Here is an 18,290-nt window from a genome sequence, read left to right on the forward strand (position 1 = left end):
ATAATATGTACACACACACACACACACACGCACGCATACACACGCTCATCGAGCACCACAAGAAAAAACGATAAAGATGGCCTCCAGCATCATGTTTCAAAATATTACTAGCACAAGTGCCCCAATTGAAAAAAACGACGCCATCAACGAACAGACGGAACGTTCCACAAGATAACGAAGATGCGACTGCACGTTCGACAATATGACAAAGTCATGTCATCCAAACTTTTGGGGTTGAGAAGTTTCTTTCTCGCCAGCTCAGCCTGACGGTCGAAACGGACTCGGAAAAAGTCCTCCCGTTTGTTTCTTTTTTACGGTTTCTCCCCTTCAGACAGTTTTTAGCGCCTTCGTTTCCTCGCGCTCGCTCATCATTTGGCGTTCTCGAACGAGTGCGGTTTGTTGTTGTTTAACTTCATTTGGGAGTGTCCTTGCTTTTCGTCGTACCAATGCAAATGGTGTCTCTCAACGCCGACAATTCTTTGTAAGTTAAAACAAAATATTGGCCTTAAAAAATTGAAGAAATATTCGGACGACAAAAAAATAAACTTTTTTTTAAACCGTCTTCCGCCGAGCTGGATTCGAAGAGACTTAAGATGCTGCGTCATGTTCAGAATCAAACTTTTAGTTGAGGAAATGTCCGCCGACCATTTTTGCTCTTTCGTCGAAGAGGACGTCGCAACGCGTTGACTCTCTCGGTATGGAAATGCCCGAATGTCTTTGATGTGTCCTTCCGGTATGGCGAGCGACGACTGCTCCATGTTAGCTTTGCAAACATCCTAATTGCGTTAAAAAGAAGGGGGGGGGGGATGAAAATCCATTCAAGTGTTCTGCGAGGGGGGGGGGCTATTCCCGGGATGGCGCTTTTGTTCACTTTGGCAAGGCCGACTTTCTCCTTGAAACGGCGAAAACGTTGTCATTGTGTCGAGCGAAAACGTTGTTGCTGTCGCTGGCTCGTGCTCTTTTATTCACTGTCACACTCGCTTTGCTCCTCTTTGCATTTCTTTTTGGTGATTGCCTCTCTCCATCCTTCTTACTGTCTTTGTGTGTCACTCCCATTTTCTCTCTGTCTATCGCTCGCCTGCATTCCCTTTGTAGCCTTGTTCCTCTCGCTCTCTCGCTCTCGCTCTCGCTCTCGCTCTCTCGCTCTCGCTCTCTCGCTCTCGCTCTCTCGCTCTGTCTGTCTCTGCGTCAGATAAGCTCACTGGGGGAGACTTTAGAGGACTCTCCATCTGTGTATAAATAGCTCTGGATGAATTATTGAGGGACCTGGGGTTGCTAATAATCCCGCAGGACCCATCTGACAATGACACAGAAGATGGAGGGAAAACAATTACGCAGGATTTCTCCTTCGGAAGAGCGGGAATGGGTGAGGGAGGGGGGGGGGGGCGAGGGGAGGCGAGGAAGCCGGTGGCCTCTGGGAGCCTCCTCGCGGGGCCCAACATCTTGGCTAATAAACCCAATTAAATCTCCGGAATCAATGGGGACCCCGAGGGCATCGTGTCTCTTCCTCCAACAACAGGAAGTGTCATGATTCGCGTTCGCAGCGTCCTCTCATCTCCATCTTGCGCGTTGCCAAGGAGGACGGCAGGGACAGGACGGGATGTCCGCCGAGGCGGGATAATAGGACGGCCAAACGGGAAGGAGAAGACGGGCGAGGCGCGCAGAAGAATATTAATGGCGCTGTTTATCCTGTAAGTGTTGCGCCCGGGGGACGAGACATGAAAGCGCTCTCGTGCGCCAGACTTTGTCTTCTCCCTCACACGTCAGAGATTCACTTTTGAGTCCCGGGCCCGACCCTCCGCGCGTGTTGCCGACAGAGCGCGCGCACATCCGTCGCCTCGAATTGGGCCAGCATTTTAATGTTAAGTTGGAAAGAAAAACAAAAGTGGAGTTTGTTTTTGTTTGCAAGCGGCACGAACGAAACGGGTTTGTTGCAGCTCAGGACCTCCAAGTGAGGGAGTTTGCCTCACAATTTGTTTGTTACGTTCATTTTTTTTTTTTTTGCTTTTCTGGCAGAAACTGCCTTGCGTCCAAAACACGGCGCCAGATTTTTTCCGGTGAGGAAAATAAAGCCTGTAATTTTCATGAACAATCACAGCTCGCTTAGCATGCTAGGCTGTGAATGTCACATTGGCCAAATTATTTGATAGAGGAGAGCAACATACCGTGGCGTCGAAACCTACTCGGCACACCGACACAGTTCAAGGGTCGAATGCTCGTAAGTTGTTTTTATTGGCAGCTAACGATAAGATGATATTGTTGAAGTTCACGGCGACATTGTGGCGGTGTTTTTTATTCGGACTTTACACATGAGATGGAGGAGGCGTGTCGACCGTCATGAAATGTGATTTTCTTCAAACTGATTTGGTATCATAACATTTTTGAGTCGTAATTGACCTATCATCATCGCATTTTAGCAGAATCAGGCCAGAGCGGGAGCAGAAAATATGGCACGAGAGAAGGTGTCAAGTCCAGGTGGCTGCTGAGTCATCATTTTTGTGAACCAGTTTCTTGAATGGGACAGTTGGGGCCATTCAAAAAAAAATCGAGGCTTGGAAGGCACATTGACAAAAACGGCTTTGCGTGGCAAACATTTGAGTCCTATCGCAAATCTCCTCTTTGGATGACTTTCCAGAATAAAACCACACTCGCGTCAGTGATTCATTGAAAAGTAATCAAAAGAATTTGAAGAAGTGGAGTCATTCCTGCCATGCAATTTAATAATTGAGTTGAGAATAAATGCAAACCTTTGCACACTCGCTCCAAAAATCTTCTCGCTTGAACGCGAACTGAGCTTCCGGTTTGCTTCACAAACGGCAAAGTCATTTCAAGAAAACTTCGAGACGGAAAATGTCGTCATCGCACGTCAGATTTTCATTTGGTCACATTTGTCAAATGTCACCAGTTTTGCGTCCCCTTGTTGGCTAAACAACAAGTACAAAAAGTGTAACCAAAGTCATTTGCGATCCAAGTCTCACGTTCGACGTTGCGTGTTTGCTATTTTGGTCCTTTTCTATTCCCCACTGGGGAGTCGGAAGATGATTTATTTGGGAGATGTGATCAGTAAAATCTTCCTGTGGCAAATACTAAATAACTTGAATGAGTTTGTCCGTTTCCAATGATTTAACCCTTGAGTGGTTTGCGACAAGGCGGCGACTTCACCTTAACCACGTATTCCAAATTATTTCGAGCATGCAAAGATGAAAATGGCTTGCTCAAACATTTCCTGACAAAATGTGTCCAGCTTGGATATTTATGACACACACACACGTTGCTTTGAAGGCGTTTGTGTGTACGTGCAGGAGAGTCTTTATGTTGAAGCGCGACCTTGTTGTGTTTTGTTGGACTTGACAACGTGCCGCTCGGAACCTCACATATACTCCAGTCCCATTTGGTGTGTTTTCGTTTTCCGATTCTCGCTGGACGAGCACCAGAGGAGAAAGTGAGAGTGAATGAGTGTAGCTTGGCGCTGTGTGTGTGTGTGTGTGTGTTTGACACTGTCCTAATGATGCATTTTCTAGTCCATTGATTCAGAGGCTCTGCTCTCCAGTAAATCCTTCACATGCAACACATTAAAGCTCGCCCTTTTTCCTCCTTCGCCAATCGATTAGCACAGCTTAGAGACAGCCTCGCTGGGAAGCGGGGCGAGAGATGCCACTTGTTATCTTCACGCGCACCATTTCAAGGGGCTTTTTCTGTCCCTGGGAGTTTGCTTCCTGACGTCCGTTTTCGATGTGGCCGCCTGGATTTTGACGGCGTGTTTTCAAGGGTGAGCCCATCAAAATTCGGGTGAGAATCCTCAGCGATCATGCCATGAAATGTTTCCTCTGAATGCGGAGCTACAAAGCTGTCATGAAATATTTGTGCGAAATCAAAGCGCAAATCATTTGGATCTTCAATGATGTCGGCGTTCGCGCCACGCCGACTTATTCGAAAGCGCGGACACCGAATTGCGAGCGGCGTGCTAATTGTTCTTCTTCAGGATGGCTTCTCACGCTGCCTTGGGAGGTTGTTGCCTAGCAACCAGTCCAGCGTCTCGTAGGTTCCTCGACGGAATTTGCATGCATCGAGAAGATTTTGTTTGAAGCGATCCGTCGTAACATGAGCACGGGGGCAGTTTTGCATTGAAGCTCGCCGACGTCGTCGTGTCGAGCGCTTCGTCAATGACTTTCTTCAAGTGCGTCCAAACTTTTTCAAATGGGTCCAAAAAGGAGCAATGGAGCAATGGTCATATAGCGTCGTCGCGTGGCGGTGAGCTTACTTTACTAGAAATGAATTCATCGCATTGTCCGTAATGGCGCCCCTTCGTTCTGCCCCCCCCCGGCTGAAATTCCATCACGCTGAGGACCGGCGTTCATTAGTCATTGGAACAACTCCTGAATAGCAAGCCAAGTTTTACACTCACGTGAAAAAAAAAAAAAAAAGGGGGGGAGTGTGCCGTGAGCTGTAATTGCACTTTTCTTCACACATCCCCAAGTTCATATCAGCGGCTTTAAAGTTGCCTTTTATTGAACGGGCCTTTACGGCCGGCAATTTCAGATTTTCCGACGATACGGGGAGAAAGTAGGAAGGTTTTTGTCCCTCCTCTATCTATTCAGCAATGTGAGTAATGATGCGAGGAGGCCGGATGAGCAATTGCCGCTCACTTTATTCAATTGCCGTTCCTCACAAGGACGCTCGTTTTCTTTGGACTTTCATATCACATCCCAGCACCTCAAATAACGAGGAACTTTTAATTCCAAATGCAACCCGGGCCCGCTTTCTGCTCTGCGTGCGTGCGGGCAATTTCTGGATTGACCTCGTTGTCGTTTGAGATTCAAGCAAATCAACTACGGTCTGCTTTCTGGCGACGTCGTCACCCTTGACTCAAATGTGGCATCGTAAGGCCGTGCTTTTTCGTTCCCATTTGAGTTTCGCTCGTTTCGAAGCGCGCCAACCTCGGTCGAGGAAAACCGACATCGGATGTCGAAATTGGACGAGATCAAGCCAAGTTCAGGCGCGGCCGTTCAACGAGGACGTCGAAGACTTGAAAACTATTGACTCTTTGGAGGCTTTTACGAAGATGTTGCGAAATATTGAAATGATCACTGGGACTTTCTCCCCAACTGTAGCGGCAAATAAAAGGATGGAGTGCGAGCAGGGAACCTTTGATGTCGGCCTTTTTACAATCTCTGAATTAATGGGCGCGAGATAATTAGAGAGTTCTCAGCAATAACTTGTCTTGGGTGGCGCCGACGGCCCAAAGATTCATTCACGCGTCCGTCCACTCACTCATTCAAGGAAGGTTTCGTGTGGCTTACAAGACAAGACGCTTGTCATTGATGATTTGAACAGCGTTCTATCATTTGAATGGACGTGCATCCCCCCAAAAAAAAGTTGACTATCATCTCATCTTTTATGTCATCAAAGTGAGACACATTCTCTGCCGGTCGCTTTGACTTTTCCGTGCTCGTCGCGGCTTTCTTTCAGTCCAATATGGATTTTCTTTGATGGAAAAATTCAATTTAGGATCCAGACTCTTCTTTTGCTGTTCAAAAAAAACATAATGAGTGCTTGCGGATGACGTCCGACGTTCTGAGCAATTGGAATCGAGCCCGATGATGCAATTCGAGTTTGGACACATTTACTCCAAACAATCCCTCCATCCATTTTTTTTTTGTTTTGTCTTCCAACCACTTCCGCCAAACAAATCTCAATTTGTTAGCAAAGCAAATCCTGGACGTTCTTCCGTCATTTGTCGGCTCCCGCCGGAGAAGCTTGACATAATACACACACACACACACACACACTTCTCCGATCAGTTCGGTGTCATCGGATCCAACATTCCCTTGCGCTTCTCTTTCATCCTGTCGTCTCCCCCCCCCCCCCACTCCCTCAGTGGGTCTGCGTCCCTTTGGGGTGTCTGCACCAGTTGAGATAAGCAGCAAGTGTAGGACACAGGAGGGGGGGGGGGGGGCGTTCACAGAAGCTCGCTGATCTTATCTCCAGCGCCTCTCCCGTCCCGAGCAGTTTGCCTTCTCCGTCTGGCTTTCTTTTCCTCCGCTTTCGTTTTGCTTCCTTGCTCTTCGTTTCCCATCCCGCGTTTACTGTCGGTTCTCACTCGCCATGGCAATACGCGCGGTCTCCGATCTCCTTTGCGCTGCGCTTGATTTGAATTTGAAGTGATGGGACACCAAATTGGCAGCACTGACATGAGAAACAAACAGCTTATCTCTCTCCGCCGGGCCAATATTGTCGTTCGTCGGATACGAACGGCCCTCCCGGCATCCGACTTGTGACAAGGATGCTAAATTGAATGTTTGTTGACGGTCGCACGTTCCGCAGCATATGTGAGACTCGGCGAGCGGCTTCGCATTTCATGGGAATTAAGTGACAGGTTTGTTTTTTCCCATCCTATTTGTACACACGTCGTAAATATGTGTTTTACTTTCAAATGCCGCCTGCACACGCTTGTCGTCGTGTCTTTCTTTGAATGACGCTCTTCATATGAAATAAAAATAATCATGAAGTCATGAAAACAGCAATCGAGATCAAATAGAATGAAATGTCGAATCGCATTCAATTTAGCTTTAGTTTTTTTTTTTCTCCTGCTAATAATGAATAAAGCGCTAACCATAAATGGTCATTCTAAGAAATATTGCGACTTTGCAAAGTTGTGTGCATTCACAATCGATACATTCTGTCTGTGCAACAACCAAAAGTCGACCGCGTGAGATGCTTCAATTATGCCGACGGCACCTTTTTGACTGCTGCTGTCCTGCGATTGTTAAAAATCACACAAACACTCCAAGTGGATCCATTTTCAGTCTTTTCAGTATCATGAGCCTCAACATGCGCAGACACATATCGGCAAATACTGGATCCAATTTCAAATCATATTTATCAGGTTATGCGGATCTCCAACCCGAAAGTAGACGCGACACGCAAATACGATAAGACTGAATTTAATAAACAAGGCGGCCCATTGATCGAATGGAAGAAAACTGTCGGCAATAAAGTGACGGAAAACGGCAATGACAAAATATCGATACGTATGACTCGGAATGTAAGAAATGACAAAAGGTGGTGGGCGGGGTCACGGCAGGAAGGACACGCCTCATCAATAACAAATGTAAATATCACAATCAAACAAATACACGTTACGGCAGAAGACGGACACTCTGGATATTCTGGAACTTAACCCGTCGCACCACGAAACATGGAAGAACATATGGCGCCCCCCCGCTGACCTTGAATTGTTTGTGAAGTGAATTTCATCGCTCTGTACTTTGACAATAAATGTGGCATTCCACACGTGAACGTCATGAACATGACGTTCGAGCGAAACGGACACGCCCACGGACTTAACACGACGGGCCCGGCGAGGCTGTCGGCGGGCAGCTTCCAATTGGCCTCATGAGCGAGACGCCCGTTGGTTAAAAACGGCAAGAAGAGCAGCTGCCTTGAGCGTTCGCATCAGTAAGACGTGAAGTTAAAGAGCAAGGGTGCGCTTCGTGAACTTGGCCACGACAACAAACAACACGAGGTGTGAAACCAGGATGAGCAAGTGGGCTTCGTTCGTCCTTGATGGAACGCGACAATTTTCTAATTATTTTTTTTTTCTGGTGTCTTATTGAATCATGTCATTAGTGTCCATGGTGACGTTACGTGCGGACGTGTTTTCTTTTTTTTTTTTTGTGGTCCCCATGAATCATTTCCCTGAATGTGGAGATTGACAGGCTGTCAACCCTCTGATAGTAGCGTGCTCGCTGTCATTATGGGATGGCGAGGGAGAGGCTGGCGCATTCGCTCACGGCTTCTTCTTCTGCTTCGCCTCCTGCGTCTCCATCTTCCTCACCACCCCCACATGTCAGCCGAGGATTGTGGGTAGTCTTGGAACAACATATGGAGCGAGAGTTGGACAAATGAAGAGTGGGGGGGGGGGGGGGGGGGGTCTGTCAGGGAAAATGTCTATCTGTGTCACAGCAGCCGGGAAGCTCCGTCACATCTGACGTGTTTCTCTCTCACGCAGCATATTGCACAAATGTGCAAGTCAGCAGATCTTGGCCTTCTTCATTTCTCAGTGCCGGCGCACGTTCCGTTTGTTCGCTTGCACGGAAAATTCCACATTTTCCTGATTGGAATCATGGAATCATCGCTTTGTGTTTCTCTGTTTTGAGCTCTCTGCCGAAGGTTGCCCGAGCACCCGCCTACGTCTGTCACTTTGTCTTTGTCCGGCTCACACGTTATATAATGGCGTCGTCTCCTCTTTTGCTGTCTTTCAGGCTGTGCCTTCCTTACCTACTGTGCCAGGGAGTCGGCCCTGAAAGCCCAGAATGCATTGCACGAGCAGAAGACCCTTCCGGGGGTAAGTCACGCGGAGCGCAACGTTGGCCTGCGAGCAAAGACAATGTTGGATTCACGCTGGCGCGCGCGTTTTCCGTTCCCGCGTACAAATGCTTTTCAAATCAAAGGGGACTCGCCATCTTTGCCACGCCTGTCACTTTGTGTTTATCACTGGCTGTGCACCAGACACGAGCAGAGCCTCCCTTTCGCTCGCCGTCCTCTTGCTCTCTCCCTCCCTCGTCACTCTGACAGTCTCGCACACGCACGCACGCAAACCCGCAGGGAGAAAGCACACACAGCATCACATCATAGGCATCCTATTTATAGTCCTCCCTCCAGTTTGTGTCCATTGCGTGTGCGCCGGCGTGTGTCGCTTGGAAGCAGCCGCGAGTGTGCGAGGGAACGACAGAGAGGGATGAGAAGCCGGTGGGTGCGTGGACGACGGCTATTTGTACATTTAAGGGCATCCCGCGCATCGCCCGTGCAGCACGTCTCCTGGACAGATGTTCACGTGCTGCAGATGTTAGCCGTCATGCACGACGCACACGTCGCTTCTGAATGCTAAGCTGTCGTCGGTGCGGGACGGGACCAAGGATCCATTCAATATGAGAGTGTGATATTCAGGATTCTCCTCTTTTTTTGCTCTGATTTTAAGATGAACACTTTTTTTTTTTGCCAATGTGTGCTTGCATGTTCGTATGCACGCACGCACGTGCACGTCAGGCAGTTTTGATGCGTCTCTGTCAGGCTTGGCTTCCTTTTTAATGACGCCTCTCGGGAAGCTGACAGTCGCCGTGTTGAGCGCGCGGCCTTTGATGTGAGTGATTATGACATCACAGACGTGCAGCGAGAAGAGCGGAGGAGTGGGGATCCGTGCTTTCACTTTGCTTTTTGTTTGGGTTGTTTTTTTTTTTTCACTTCCCACTGGCATATTTTTTTTCGAAAGAAACGGGGAGAGAGAGACCGAGCGAGAGATGAAATATTTGGTCAAAAACAGAATATGGTCTTTTTTGGTTCACAAATCTGCCGTTTGGCCTTTTTCTTCATTGTTTGAGAAAAATGTGCACCGACGGTGAATGTCGGCAGGATTCATGGGTTGCATCGCATATAAATGCGACAGCCATTTGCAATCAACTTGGCTCCACGGGCAAATGTTAATTAGCGAGGCTTTTGCCAGGAAAAGGGCACTCTCAATTTTGCAATTGATCGAGGGCAAGCTTAAAGTAAACAAGCGCGCGCCTCCAGAGAGACCTCGTGTGCATCTTCCCACAGAAATGGAGCGGGAAGCTTTGCTGAAGACTTCAGAGTCGTTGGTCAAAAAGTTGCGCTTGGAATCAAAACAAAAACTTTTCAGTGTCCACTCCAGTCCTGTAGGTGGCAGCAACATCTATTTTCACGATTTGCAAACCAGCTTGAGTGAAATCTGAAAGAAAAAAATGCAGATGTCGATCTTGGGGAAATTTGCATAATCCTGCTGGCGCGCAAAAAAACTCAAATACTCCAAGCCAAAAACCCAAAACTTGGCGAACGTAATTAGGATTTAGCCAAAGAAAGGCAAAAGGAAATTTGATGGCGCTCGCTCTTCGCCGCTTTGGTTTTTTTTCCACCTTGTTTGTTTTCTCTGTCCCTCCAGCCTCCATCAATCCGCTCTCTTAGGCCAACACAAACCAAATCCTGCAAATGAAATCCCTTTCCCCCCTTAAAGCTTCTTTCCCCTTCACTTCGCATCCTGATGCGCTTTTTTTTTTTTATCATCAAAGTTGCTTTCCCAACCTTTATATTTAAAAAGTTTTCCCGAGTCTTCTTTCTGTGGCTGCCAGGTGAGCCGGGAGTCGAGGGGATTAGACGACGGAGTGGAAATGGTCTGCAAGCACGGCTGGAGGCTGCTAGTGTAGCGCTGCACAAAGTACCCAAGAGTGTGTGTGTGTGTGTGTGTGCGTTCATGCGTGCGTGTGTGTGTGTGTGTGCCAGTTGAGACCGAAGCTAAATAAGCAACAAAGAGTCGCTGAACTTCTAATGGCAGTTTCAAGTTTGCAATCCCATCCTCCATTTTCTCAGCAGTGAGCTGAAGCGAATCGTTGCTGACTTTGGGCGCCAGGCGGGGGCACACCCTCAATTTCAAGACGACGCGTTCACAACGTTCCTTCACTTTTGCGAGCAAGTTTCAATTCCGCTGCCATTTCATTTCATGGATGTCGCTTGAAAGAACACCGAAATATGCAAAATTGGAACGGATGGAGAGATTCTTTTGCGGAGATTTTCAAAACGGTTTATTTTTTGTTGTTTGAAGAACCCGTCCAATCCAAACAAAGTCGACCAACTGAAAGAAAGTCCAAAATCGAAGACGCCGTCGACTTCCTCTGCTGTATTCCCGTCACGTTGAATTCCAAATGACGTCCGAAACCAGCAGCTCCTCGCGAATAATCGCGTGGATGACTTTGCACAAGCGCTTGCGTCGTTCGCACAACATGCCATCGTCCATTCCGATGGGTGAGGAGAGGCGCGCCTCCTAAAAGTCAGCCGAGTGCCGCCATATTTGCGAGGGGCGGCACCCGTTTCACAAAACATTTTCATGCCTTTTTGTGCCTGCGCACGTGCGCACGTGTGCACGTGTGGCTCACTCGCGCACTCACAACGTCCAATCAATAAATAAACGTTTGGAATTCTCAACAAGTGGACGAGATTTTCTGCCCTAAATTAACGGCGCTGAAGAACGCGAAGGTTCCTGACTTCAAACCCATTTTGGCTTCTCACATTCCAAAGAAATCAAGTTGAATTCATTCCAAAATGTGAACGTGATTGGCTGGCCGGCCGTCCGCGCTATTCCCCGACTCCTTCCTGGGATCGGCTCGAGCTTACCAACGGTCCTTTGAAGCAGAAGTGGAAGATGAATGGACCGTAAAACAAAAAAAAAAGCACCCTAATCGCCATGGCGCTCTGGAGATGCGCAAGCGGCACGTGCTTGTGATGCAATGAATACTTTGTACATTGCCACCATGCCGACCGCTGATGGCGACAACACGCACACACGCACCGCAAAAACGTCTCTTGTAACCGCGATACAAATACTTCCATTCAACAACCTGATACTCATGCGGGGGGGGCAACATGCACACGCCTGTTTCTTGCCCGGGGAGGGCAAACAAATACCAGAAGAAGATGGCAAAGCAAATGAATAGCAAGCAAGAGGCCAAAGTTGTTGAAACCGAGAAATGTTTGCGACGTCGGCTCGCTTTCTTATTCCGCCGAAATCTGTGACATTGATTGGCTCTTGCGACGCAAACGTCTCAAGATGTCCGTCCAACTTTGGGCAACACCGACCCGTCTCCCTCGGTCCGGTACCGGCTCGTCATTTGGCCTCATCCCCCCCCCGCCCCCGAATCGAGTGCGGTGACGGCGGCGTGTCCACGTGAAAACTGCCACGGGCCGCGCAGCAAAATGGTCTCGCTCTCTCCCGGTCATCACAGCATCAACTCTTGTCATCACTCTTCGCCAAAAGAAAAGGAAACGCTCCAATTAAAGAACTTGTTGGAAGTGATGCAATTCCCATAACGCAGCGCCGCCGTTTTAGCATCCAGGAGAGCGCGTGCGCTTTATTAAGAAGTCGCATCTTGATGGGCAATTTACGAGCGGTCAACAGTTAAGCGCGCTCGCTGCCCGCAGGGAATAAATAAACAATATTCAAGTCTAAATGTCTTTTGAGAGGAGCGCGATGCCTTTCAGTGCGTCTCGAAACGACATTAGAAGAGACATTTCTGTTGCTGGCGCTAAAAAATAATCCAATTTTCACCGCGTGTGTCCTTGTGTGAGCGCGAGTGGAAGTGGCAAATTTGTCGATTTGTTTGCTTTCCTTTTAGGCCCGTCAAATTGAAATTGTTTTGCTTTCGCATTAGTTTTCTCAGAAAATCACCTTTTGTGATATTGCTGATGACACTTCCTTCTTGTTCATCTTTTTTCTGTGTCGGCTTGTCGTTGAGAGCCACGTGATATTATCATCTGAACAATTTTCCCCACGCACTTTTAATGCCTTGCCACCTCTCTTTATCAGCCTTTCTCAGATTTTTTTTTTTTTTTTTTTTACGAGTGAGGGATTGAAAATGAACAGTGTGAAATTCAAGTTGACTGTTGGCCTTTTTCCTCAACGATAGCGTCAATCATTCAAATGCGATTCCCTTTCATGCGCATCATTAAGACAATTAACGTTCGATATCTCTCGTTTAGCAAAACTGCTTTCCGGACTTTTCAAATAAAACCCATCAAGCGTTTTAAATCCGATGATCACGTTGCTTTCGACCACAATTGCTTTGGTTGAGCGTTCAAAAGTGGATTGCGGTGCCGCGCTCTAAGAATACGGTTCCGGTTTGAGCAAGAGCTTCGATCATGAAAGCAGCGGAAGGAAAAATAATTGTGTCAGCTTCAAGAAAAATGGCAATTATCATCTATTGCACCGTTTTTTTCTTTTCTTTTTTCTGGCCGACAATCTTGCAATCACAGACAACTCAACTTGTGTGAACGCAGCAGCAAAAGTAGCAGTGAGCTATGGTCCGTCATATTTGTCAAAATTTAAAAACCCGAATACGAGCCCTGGGGTACCCCTTTTCCAACCCAAATATTGTGTCATTTAAACGGAATCGGATTCGCTCCTTCCACCGAAGCGTGGCTTTTTGATTTGCACTTGCTCTTTGGCGTACAGGAAGTCCTTTTATGCTGGTCCTCGTTGCCGTAGCGACCTTAACTTGAAGATACCGATTAAGCCAATTATTTTCAGTCTCGGCTGTGGAAATTGACACTCCTGTAAGTCTGGATGTCTGTCGTGCAAGTCGTGGGAATTAAACAATCGCGGCGACGCTGACAAACGCAGTTCAAAAGCTCACTTTTGAAGCGAGCAGGAAAGCGAGCGCTTCAGTGACATGACGAGAATAACTAAAGGGTGAAAATCGGATTATTCAAATATGGGAGGAACTGTCCGAAAATGGGAATGTTGTCCCAAATTTTGTCCGAACCAAATATTGACAGCATGTAAACGTAATCAGTGAGTTTGTGACAAAACGTTTTACCTCTGAATAGCAACGCATCATTCCGTTAACTTCAACGTAGTTTAGCGACAAAGAAGATGCCACAACAAGCGCAGTTGACGCTCTTTGGTGTCACGATTTGTTTTTTTTGTCAATCGTCCAACTTTTTCCACCACATTTAAAATGTCACCTGGCTTGGCATCTAAACTCTCACCTGCTACATCTGCTCTCTTTCTCACCTTTCATCTCTTTTGCCCCCCCGCCCCTCCCCCTCCCTCTGTGTGATGTGCTCGAGGAGGAGAGCAGAGCAGAAGAGACCGTCCATTTGACATGCTCCAAATACGGCCCGAATGTGTGTGGGCTGCTGTCATCCAAAGCGAAAAGGGACGGGGGAAGTGTTCTCTTCTTTTGTATGTGTACGCGTGCGTCGCACGTGACCCGGTGTGTAGTCATTGAGGCAAACACGGAAAAAATGCTCCTTCGTCAAACGCTCTCTCGCGTTTACGAGCGTTGCCTCTCTCTCTCTTTTGCTTTGCACTCCTCTTTTCGCGTCACTCTGTCTACGTTGCCTTTTCCGGTTGTCACCGTCATGTGTGCCCGTCCGCTGTACGGTCCGGCGCGCGCGGCCTCCTTCGCATGTGCTTGGCGCGGTGTGACAGCATTGAGAAGTCACCAAAGTGGTAAATGACGATGGGCCATCCATCATGCTTTATGGACTCGGTACGGTGCTGCTGTGGCGAGCGGCCGCGCCGTGCCGGCCGTAACTCACGACATTCCGTGCCGCCGTATAAGCTGGCGGGAGCTCTGCTGGGAGATTCTTTATGTGTGTGTGAGACACGGGAGGAGTGTTGCTCTGACTCCCCCTCCAGCATGTGTGTGCGTGAATCTTTGCTGGCCTCCGTTCTATTCTTCTTCTTATTCACGTGTCACAGAACTGAAATGTTCAACAACTGTCAGCGTGTCTCGTCTAAAATGCTTTTGAACACGAGCAGCCATATTCGCGGCAATTTTAATGATTTCTATTCAGGAAGCACTTTGAGTTGAATATTGTGTGATATATCAATGTCCGCTATCATCGTTGTTCCCCACCTTAGGACAACATGAGTCGTTCAAGGATCTGTTGTAAAAAATAACTCACCAGTGATGTGACACTCTGACTTATGAAGAATAATTCAAACTGATTTTTTTTTCTTCATTTCAAATTAACGTATAAAATATTCTATATTTTGTTTACTAAATAGGTTCAATGGGGGGGGGCTGCTGTTTTTATTCAAGCCAATGTGACAAAATAGGATATTTTCCAGCGGTAATTTGAATACTGTGAGAACGAAATATTTTTTGCTCCCTCTTATCATCCCGAATCGCCGCTTGCCTATTGGTTGGTACGGCAGAATTACTTTTGGGCTGCTTCGTGCCGACGTGCGACAGACCAACTCTGAACGATAACTGACAACAAACAACCATTCTGACATTTGTGTCCACGTGAAGCAAATTGTGAGAGTTCATCCATCCTTTTTCTCCAACACTTCCGGGGCTGTGCCACCTGACTTGAATCAAAAGGCGCACAAAACTCTGAACTGGTTGCCGCTCAACGTAAAGCAAATCCAACTCACGCCGAAGTCAGGCGAGGGAAGCGTTTCAACTTGCGTGGCAAACGTGAAGAATCAACACTGACAAAGTGTTACTTTCCAACGACGACGGTCATCCTTATGAGAAACCGACTTGAACGAGCTTCGCGAGCAGCCACAGCTCAATAACAAAATCTTGAAACATGCAAAGACCGCTCTTGCTAAAGCTATAAAATCATCTCGGCCACATTGCGCTAATTTTACGAACGTACTAAGGACGATACAATTTGATTTACAAGTGCGCTGAATCGGTAACGATTCTTTTGCATGCAGCCTTTTATTTTTTTCTTTGGCACTCTTGCATAATGTCCTCCTGTCATGCACCTTTCCACTCCTTTCTTTTGTCACCTTTCCACATGAAAGAACAATTGCTCTGACAGCGTTCACTTCCCCCCTCCCTCCTCCTCCTCGCCAACGCTCATCCTGATCCGGAGGGAATCGCACTTTCTCAACCAAATCAGCCACCCAGAAAGTCAAATCATGTTTTGGTTTATCTTCGCTGAGCCAGCCCGGCTCTCTTTCCAACTCGTGTGTGCCTTTGAACTCTTTTCTCCGAATTTGACGACAAGCGCCAGCGACGCACGTCGTCGTCCACCGAATCAAAATGTGCAACTTCATTCTTAAAAGAGTGTCGCCGCGGCAGGCAAAGTTTGTTGCGCGGTGACCAAATTATTCGTATGTTCAAACATCTCGTTAGCGACGGCGAGGCGACATCATTTCCACCGAGGCTTCCTTGAGGAAAAAAAAAAACTTTGGTGACACTTTCGGGTGTCGCCGACATCCGGCCGCAACTGGTGTCGAGTGATGAGACATTGTGATTTCCCAGGAATCTTGTCAAAGTTATTCATTGAAAAGGGAAACTGGCGGATTTTTTTTTTCTGTTTCCTAACGATCGTGAAAAATCCTGAACGTGATCGTCGTCTTCACATCAATGAACCGTTCTTAATGTTGGCATTTTATGAAGTATTTGGTGCAAAGTGTCCATCTGCTCTTTGGCATGAGTTAGTCCTCAAGAAGTGGCTCTCAATTTGGAAAAAGGTTGCTGACGGCCGCTCAATGTCATGAGCAGAATTTCAAGAGCTCCGCTCGTTTGAGGAATTATCCAGTTGACTTAGAAAGTACGATTGCAAAAACGCTTGCTGCTGTTTCATCCGAATTTGAATTGTTAGACAAAGCACGCAGGCTTCGGAGTTTTCGGGCCGAGTCTTTTGAGTGAGTTAGCGAGCGGTGTGAAGTTACTCAGGTAAGCGAAGACGAGATGTCACGAGGATGCGCGCGCGCTCGTCTTCGCCCTCAAGCGCATTCAGTCCCAATTAGTTCCGCCGCAAGGTTGTCGTTGGCGACCATCCATGCCGACCGATAATTCCTTCCCGCTTCCACGTCTTTTGGATCACTGTCGATCAGTCACTGATATGTTCTCGCTGGCGCGCTCGGCTTGAGCGAGCTTGGTAAAAAAAAAAAATAAATGCTTCGTAATGGATCATCTCTTGTGTTGGATCTCAAGTGCAGGTGGAGCTCATGATTCGACTTTTTTTATATTTCAACAATGTGTGTGTATTCTTTACGTTCTATCTTGAAAGGTGGCATCATATTGACTTTGAAGAATTAAAGCGTGCTCTTGTTAACGTTTCAAAGTACGCGAGGCGCTCCAAAGTCGACCGTGGTCAACAATGACGACGTTTTTGGTTCCGAGCCGCTCGCTGCTGTCGTCTGTCGTTTTCTTGCTGGGGGCCGCCAAATGTTTTTCTTCCTTTCTCACGAGAAGGAGAGCTGCCCCATTTCACTTTCACTTTCACTTTCACTTTCAACACAGCCCAGATGTTGAGACTTGCGCTTGACTTGTGATAAATGTGCTCTTGTTCTTGAATTAAACCTTTGGAAATTTGCTGCGGTTTTTTTCCCGCTCTCTGACAAGAAACAATAAAAGGACTGAAGATCCCCCCCCCAAAAAAAAAACCAAACACATCCGACGGTTTTTACAAAATTTGTTGGAAAGCATCCCAAATGACGCCAATGTTTTTCCGTTTTGATTATTAACGACAAAGAAGACTCGTGGGAAGAAAAAAAAAAAAAATCATTTTCACTTTGTGGGATGTGAAACTGCCCACCCAGCAAACAAGCGGCGGCATGTGCGTTTGGAAGTCGTCGCACGTCAACTTTAGGCTCCCCAAAAAGGTGTGCTGATGAATTATTGATATGATGGTGGCGATAACATTCACCCTCTAATTGCGAGCCATCATGACCACGTTGGAACGAGTCCCCGAGTTTCCCTTAATCGAATTACACATCCCTAATTGTCCTCTTATTAGCCTGCTTCGTTATTCACAACAACGAGACTGGAATTGGCGCCGGACGGCGGCGTCTGGTCATTTCGTCTCTTTCTTAAAGCTCCATTTTGCTTTTCCGTTCAAACGTGATCAGGTTGAGCAAATGTTGTTGACCAAATTTCTATTTGGGAATTGTGTCATCAAAGTTGGACCGGACGAACGAATAACGTTGATGACGTGGCCGATTCTCAATTAATGCTTAAATGCAGCGTGAATGTTTTCTGTCGGAGCGCGAGAAGTCCGCCTTCTTTGTATTGTTTAGCTTTCAGACCTCCTCAATCTTGATTTTTTTCGGCGCCACCAATTTGTTGGCAACGCGATTGCGCCCCCAAAATGTCAACGATCGGCACGCTTGTTGTTGCAACAAACATCCGAAACCTTGCGATGAACTGCGACAGTACACGACCTCTGACCTCACCAACGTCCTATCGGATGGACGACCCAACAAAAAAATGTTCAAACGCGTGTCATACATTCTTTGCTTTGGGGCGTTTGGCGCCGTCGAGCTTCTTTCTTTCTTTTCGTCTGCAAATGACGACGTGCGTCATTACCATTCATACGACGAAGACGCCATTTCTTTGCCTGCCGCTGCTACTCCATCACCTCCCGGGAGCGCTTTTGCTCTCATTTTCATACGTCATAGTAATCCCATCCCACCCGCTCCTCCACAGTGTTTAATTCCTTCTTGTTCCCTCTAAAAAAAATGTCTTCCTCTTTCTTGCTGCTCTCCCAACCGCCCCTCCAAAATGGTCTTTCTCTATCTCTGCGGCTCACAAAGAACCTTTCCCACCTTTCCCCTTCATGCCACCGCTCGGCATCCCATCAACGGCTTCTCCTCCTTCGCGCTTTCTGCATTTGCATCATTCTCACTTTTCATCTCTCAAACTCTTTACCGACATGAAATTACCTCTCTTTGTCCCTCTGAGGCATGTTTAATTAAGCGTAGGGCTGTGTCAGGAAGAGAAAGAGAGAGCGTTGGTATCTCGAGCAAGTAG

The 18,290-nt window shown here is 47.3% G+C and overlaps 1 protein-coding gene across 7 annotated transcripts in view; it reads left to right on the forward strand.

Moving 5' to 3' along the window:
* The window catches only part of celf4 (CUGBP, Elav-like family member 4), a 56,842-nt gene that overhangs the window by 7,636 nt on the left and 30,916 nt on the right, over nucleotides 1–18,290 (forward strand). For all 7 annotated transcript variants that reach the window (XM_088309206.1, XM_088309201.1, XM_088309203.1 and 4 more), the window contains exon 2: nucleotides 8,265–8,347. In XM_088309206.1, coding sequence (XP_088165332.1) covers nucleotides 8,265–8,347 — 83 coding nt within the window. The remainder of the gene's footprint in view (nucleotides 1–8,264; nucleotides 8,348–18,290) is intronic.

This window comes from Idiotropiscis lumnitzeri, chromosome 11 (assembly GCF_059441095.1).
Source record: "Idiotropiscis lumnitzeri isolate Australia: NSW breed Sydney's pygmy pipehorse chromosome 11, RoL_Ilum_1.0, whole genome shotgun sequence".
NCBI lineage: Eukaryota > Metazoa > Chordata > Actinopteri > Syngnathiformes > Syngnathidae > Idiotropiscis > Idiotropiscis lumnitzeri.